General features: G+C 29.3%; 1 protein-coding gene across 1 annotated transcript in view; it reads left to right on the top strand.

Annotated features, from left to right (window-relative positions):
• LOC108684932 (metabotropic glutamate receptor 8-like) overlaps nt 1-7,543 on the top strand; it is a gene marked incomplete at its 5' end in the record, with an annotated part of 130,355 nt that overhangs the window by 3,200 nt on the left and 119,612 nt on the right. The window contains one exon of the mRNA XM_018189478.1: nt 1,123-1,163. Within this exon, the coding sequence (XP_018044967.1) occupies nt 1,123-1,163 (41 nt within the window). The remainder of the gene's footprint in view (nt 1-1,122; nt 1,164-7,543) is intronic.

Here is a 7,543-nt window from a genome sequence, read left to right as displayed (position 1 = left end):
TATATATATATATAGAGAGAGAGAGAGAGAGAGAGAGAGAGAGACTATATATATGGAGCAATTATCGGAATTCTAATACGTTTACGAATTTATTTGATATCACATTAATGCATAGATTCGACCATGAATTTCACCATTCAAGCATTCTACCGTGAATTTGAACGAACGAGCGACTGTTTATATTTTTCGATATCAGTTATTTTTCACATTGTTAGCACACTTTATACTATACATATATGTGTGCTTTTACGCGTTCGAATCTTATTATAGAGGTTATTATTATACTACGCTTCAACTCGCGCAGCATATGAAGTTGTGCATATATCGAAGCACATTTCCCACGATTCGAGTTATGCGGTATGCTTCGATGAGCGCTGATACATTCATGCATTAAAGCAAAACACGATCGAGTATGTTTTAGATCTCGCGCTCGCAATTTTCTGAAATAACCTAACAAATAAATATGTATATAATTTAACATAGATATCGCGAGTAAGGAAAACTGTGACAGTGTCGCGATAATCGCAATCGTACGTACAATAAAGGAGCATTTATACAGACTATAAGCTTATATAACGTAATCGGTAAGTTATTAATACAATGATTTACGCAGATTTATGTGCTGTCACTTGCCGTTAAAATTAAGGATTAATATTATTTCTATAATTCTTCATGATTAATATCGTTACATTAATTTTCTTTGCGCAACTTTTTTATCATATACAAATCTCAGAAGAATGACGATGTATTTACGATATAGTTATCAGTTATTAAGTTACAAAATAGAGTTTTTAATTTGAATTAATTTTATGATTATGACATAAGTTATATATCTTGTAAGTTATTATTATGAGCGGAAATATTGAAATTACTTGAACTTTATTTGATTATGGCATAAATTAGATTTACGGCTTGCATAAATGCTTTTTAAGCCTAAAAGATCATTTATGTTAGCCATAAACTGTTAATTTATGCCGTGAGATAATAAATGGTTAAATATTATTAGTAAAGAAAACTTCACATGCATGATCATTTTCAATCAAGTTTTAAATTATATTCTAATTATACAATAATAATACAATCATTATTTTATAATTAATATTTATATATAATTGTTTTCAGGATAAAGAGAAACAGCACAATAAATATGATGTACAATCTTGGTGAGTGGATGTATATATTATTATTATTATAATTAATCAAGCATCTATTTGTAACAATATGTTTTGATTTACAAAACAATATAGAATGATTCTACAAAAATCTGTTGTTGAGAATAATTATGAAATATTTATACATTCATTAAAAACTGCAATGTTTTATATATCATTACCTTATTATGTCGCGTCTTAATTTATGCTAACAAGAAAATATATAATACATATATATCAATATATAATACATATATATAAATATTATTATAGATGACTAAAATAGTAATAATGGCAATTTTCTATTATTGCTTTATAAAATATTAGGTAATTATTTAGTATTTGAGATCATCTCCAATATAATAATATTTTATTATCTTTTTACATATTTTGTACAATACAAAAGTATTTCCATAAAATTATATACTTATGACAAAAATAAACTCTCCTCTCTACTTGGTAACATATAACAATACAAATTTCAGTTTTTTTTACTCTTAATTATAAAATTTGTTTTTCGATATTTTTAGTATTTTACTTATGTCAAATACAGCTATCATTGATCCATATTTTAAAATTCAGCATTGCATCTAAATCCTTAATTTGTCCTCACCATGAAAAAGGTGTCGAAGTTAAAGATGAAGTAGGAAAGTAACTTATTCAGCAATGACGACTAGCGTCAGATGCAGCGATTGCGGGGATAAATTCAGATGAGGGAGAAACGAAATGAGTTCTTGGCCGCTTATTTCTTGCCAAGTTTGGTGAAGAAAACTGGGTTTATTTTGCATAGAGTTCTCCAGTGCCATTCACACTGGTTGTAGTTATAATGGATACCCAAAGTTATAATGCATAATAGTTATAATGGACACCTGAAGCAAACGTGAATTCTTCATATAATTATAAATGATTTATCATTTTACATATCTATATACTTCGTTTGTTAAATAAGATATACGTTTGCGTTATTCACAATATAAATAATAATTAAATCATTTGTGCTGAATTCAAGTTTTATTAAAGCTTTCTAGCGCGTCTCTCGTATTTAAAATGTAAATATCAACGAATTCGCAAATTAATTTTATATTAATACGTTATTTCATAATTTATTCAAAAATTTAAAAAAGCAATTATAATTTAACTGTTAAAACATTTTTAGAGATTATCTTTTTTGAACGTTTTCGCGCACATTTTCTACATTAATTAAACTTTTGCTAAAATGAAATAAATTATCGAATTTTCTGCTTATTTATAAAAATTGTATAATCATATATCATTAAAATAAGGATATTAACAGAAAATTAATCGTAAAATTCGGGAATTTATTTTAGAAAGAGTAGGTCATCTACAATTTCTTACATCCCTTTAAAGTAATGAAAGCTAATTTAATTGACTTGCGTTAAATTCTTCGCGCATTTATAAAGATTTCGCAAAGATAGGAATGAAGAGAATTATATTACATATTATTTACTAATTCTCTGCATTATAGTTCCTTTATGTCAAATTGGTATCTTCTATGAAGGTATTTAGGTTGTGCGTGACTCTAACAAATCAGAATAATGAATTTTCTATGTTCAATTAATATCTTCTTGTGAAAACAGCTGTTTTAAAGCCAAGTGAATTAGCTATTCAATTTTACAGTGATGAAATGTTTTATAAGAATAAAATACATATATTTTAAATATATGTGCGTATATATACGTGTGAAATATACGTATACCACATTTTAGATGCTCTGATTATATTAGTAAAATATAATGCGATAACAATTATTACGTAAACACATATTAATGATTATATAATATTATATAAATATAATATTAAATATAACAAATATATTATTATATAAATATTTGTATATCCATATTTTAGATTTTGATTTAGTATATTTTTTATATCAGTTTTACTATTGACAAAATATTTTGCGTTTTGCTGTAATTTCAAGATTTTTTAAATTTATGATTATCGAGTTTATTCATCTTTTTACAGATTAACAATCGTGATATTTATGAAATTCAGTATATGCATCGAGCAAATTTACAATATTTACAATAATTTACAATAAATTTACAATAATACGTATATTTATAGTACGAAAATATGGAAATAAAAGGATTATTTTTTTCTATGCGAACATAATGGCTGCGTTCAGCGATCTCAACAATTGAATAAGTGCTCGCTGCTATTCATGTATTCTTCCAGATCTAAAATGCTGATTGGATGATCTAAAAGGATACACCAATAACGGCGAACGCTCACTCAACTGTTGAGTTGAACGCAGTTAATGATCAAATAAATAAGAAAGCGTATGTTATTATAATATTTAACATTGTAAACATTAATTAATTGCTTGCTTTATAACTGCATTTTATCTATTCGATCGATTATAAACGCGTAATCTAATAATTTAAATTTCACATGTACACACGTGTTATTTATTGTATATACTAAGATACATTCATTGCATCCTTGACTAATTGAGAGACTAATACGCATGTTAAATTATTTATTCAGTGCGTTGGCCGTTAAATTATTTATCTATCTGTTGTTAACTGTTGTATATTCGAGAAATGTTTGTTAATATTCACTGCTAATTGCAAGTTAATACTTCTTGCTCGTTTTTATGATGAAAAATTAAATTATAATAATATATAAAAATTTCTGAAAACATTTTTGATAATTAAAATATATTAAAAGTTTCTCCAAAAACAATAGATATGTATCTATATCGAGTAGTAATTAAATTTTATAAATATAAGTATTTATAATATTTGAAAGTAATGAATACAAATTATGTACAGTAATTGTTTTGACGAGTGTAAATAAAACTGAAGAATTAATTTGAGTTAATTTTGTGCACTCGCATGTGCATTTGATACATATAATACGTTAACTGTATATATTTGATATTTATATAATATAAAATCAAAAGACAATATTAAAAATTCGTTATATATTTTTCTGGAAACCATATTTGCAGAAAAAAATGATAATGAAATTATTTCAATAAAACTTAATATACTCTGCTGTATTTTATTGTCCGACTAATATAATTCGGATATTTTTATATAATATAGGACATATCAATGGTTCTTTTGTAGAAGATTAAACTCGAAAGGCTTGGCAAGTAATGGACTTTTTTTTTTTTAGGAAAGAGCAAACATTAGTTTCTATTGAACGTATTCCTCATTAACGTAATGTTCGCCACAACTTTTCTCTTTTTAGTCTATATAGGCTAATTACTCTAGTCCATGGTTACTCGCATTCTCTTTAATTTTTTTACCCTTCATAACACTGATTATGTTTTATCATTTAACTCGTGGATTAATTTAACTACGAAGAAGAGACGATGATGACGACGTTCCGTCGTTGCTCGTATTTCGACGGGCGTCGATGAAAAGTCGATCGATCCGTGCGGGGGTGGATCGACGGGAGCTTCTCTTTTTGAAACGTGGCCCATCCCTCTCGGGCAACCAGTAACCCCCACCGGTAGCGCTTGCGCCCCAACGTTTCCTATAAGAGGCTGAGTCGCTGAGTGTGCTGAGTATCGCTCGCGCGGATTTCAGTCTGATCCGCGGTACCGGCGCCGCGGTTGTTGTTGTATGTCGTTACGAACCATCCTCTCTTTGAGAACGATATTCCCATCATGATGCTCCCCGGCCTCGACTGAGAGCGAAAGAGACAAAGAGAGGGCGAGCGAACGAGAAGAACTCTTCTTTTTCGTCTCTTTTCTTTCCCGCCAACCGCGATAAATCAAGCAGCTTCGTCGACACCAGCAACGACGTTGCTTCTTCGGAACGATCAGCGTACGTTGACATAAAGAAAGAACGACAGTATTGCAAACGGCAGTAGTTCTGCCTGTTGTTGCGTGGACGTAGGGGTGATAGTCCTATATATATGGGATTGCTCTCCGCTGAACCCCTCTTCTGCGCGGCATGTGATTGTGCCCTATATGTGTTATTTAACTATTTACTAGTGAACGCGACTCTTATGGTGATGTTGTCTTTTGCGTTGCTAAATAATGGGATTGTCGACGGAGACGGAACGCGATCGCTTTTTGGTGTTCGATAGCGGATATGCGACTATCTGATTGGTAAACTCTAATTGGACGAAGCTGTCTATAGCTGTTGTATTTTACGCGTTGATATTCCTTCTTTCGTTCTTTTATGGATGATATTTTTTTATTTTACTCAGCGAATGGCTCTTCTTTTTATGTTATTATTATTTGTTGCTGGATATCGATTTGTTGAAATTACTATTTAATGTGGAATGACAATTTTTGCTGCATTACGAATGAATTATTGTGTGTATTAGATATTGTATGTGTAATCTTATTCAGTAGTTGATTAATAAGAATTCCTCATTTGTTAAGATAAAAACATTTGAATCTTAAAATATAAAGTACAATATAATACTTTAAATGTTTTATACAATGCAAATTTTTGTATTAGATAAAAATTAATATTAAATTTATTTAATTCTACTTAAATTTATCAAAAACTTTAAATACTTATCATCTTTTATCTGTTTTAACATCGTAAATTTCTCGTATCTGTTGCGCGCAGGAACAGCTTGCGTCGTCTTTAACGAATTAATTCAGAGATAGTTAAAATACAATTAAACTCCTTCCCTAGACCCTTCAGTTTAATATAAGATCACGTTACACAATAAAAAAATTTAACTATCTCATTTTTAGTTAGTTGCATCACTGAGAGATTCAGAGGGAAATAGGATGTCAGGACAGTTCCTCTCCATTTTAGTTGGGAAACTAGAAAGTGGATAGGGATAATGTGTGTGTGGGATGCATTTAGCGTTGACGTTTGTCTCTTGTTTGCTGCCTATTGTGACGAATACGAGACTATATTACTTGTTCCCTGTTTTGTCGTGATATGTGCCAACGATACTTCTATTTAATATATTAACGTAGATTGTGTTGATATTGATTGTGGAATCATCAACTTTTTCGAATAAATTCGTGCAAAATGTCCGATAATATATGATTAACGTGAAATTCATTTCTGAAATTTTCCCCTAATGCGTATATATTTATGACTTGAGGTAATAAATGTCATCCGCGAGATAAATATACTTCCTTATCTATATAATTAAGAGGTCATAGCCTTCTTGAAAACTTTTGAAAACTTTTTGAACTTTTGATGATAATTCGAAATCTTTCACACTGAAATGTAAATAAAAATCTCAGTATTTTTATAGCATTCTTACCTATAAATAATATAATAGCGAAATTTTTAAAGGCTAAATGTGAAATATCATAAATATTTAATCTGATGATTTCCCAGGAAATCAGTATCTTATTTTCGCAATTTATTTCGACACAAATGCGATCTTGGCAGACGCGCGTTAGAAACATCTCTGCCGAATAGATTCCAGCTAAAAAATAAAAGTGTATCAGCTACAAATAAAAGAAAGCTTTGCTTATCGAGAAACCACGATAAGCGGTAAGGTATTGTTACAGGATATTGATTACATGAAAAAGCATTGCAAAGATCGTTTTGTTTTTGTTCAAAATTTTATCAGCTGTAAAAAAAATTAAAAATTATAGCTTTAAAGATCTGTGGTTTTTAAAATATTCACGTATATATCCGAAATTAAAAAGTTACAATATTAAACAAATGAAATTAAACTAAAATTAACAGATAACCGACAAATGAGTTAAATTAATATATCAGACATTCAATGCAAATAAAATTCTTATATTTATAAGGAGTACCAATGGCGCTGTTCATTATTATTGTTTAGAATTTTCGTCAGCATACAGTTCAGTTTGTCATGAATCTCTGCTATTGCATGCAAAGCGCATGTATCCTTTCTTAACGCACACAATGACATGTCGCATCTAAATGTGCGGTGACAGGTGTCCATTTAATGCCTCACGACATGATATTCAGCAACAAAACGTCTCAGGATATTGATAATGGTCTGTCTTCACCATTTCACTCTTGTTGTTGTTGTTTGTAACTGCAGGAAAATATAATTGAAACAATCGTGATTAAATCGATAATACGAAGTTTGACCTCTATCAAGCACATGGAACATTTATAATTTATGTGCGTTACGGAGGCAAACATAATTCATTAAGATGATAGAATCTGAAGGGGCAGAATCCGATATTCTATAAAGAGAATTTGCTTTACGCATGTGAACGATATAAGCTATTCCAGAAACCCTGCATTTTCTACAGATTCCTTAGAGAAACAGTTTATGTAATATTTAGCAGAAATTTCAACGTAATTCTTTTGGTACGTTTCAAAATTAAACAATATTCATTTTATATTAATTACTTTTTGATAAAAATACTAGATATTATCAAAATAAATTCCGATGGCATTAATTATATTTATAATTAATAATTAGAAAATTATTCTATTTATTTT

This window comes from Atta colombica, unplaced genomic scaffold (genome assembly GCF_001594045.1).
Source record: "Atta colombica isolate Treedump-2 unplaced genomic scaffold, Acol1.0 scaffold141, whole genome shotgun sequence".
NCBI lineage: Eukaryota > Metazoa > Arthropoda > Insecta > Hymenoptera > Formicidae > Atta > Atta colombica.
Note: the sequence above shows the minus strand (reverse complement) of the source record. Positions and strands in the feature narration are given on the sequence as shown.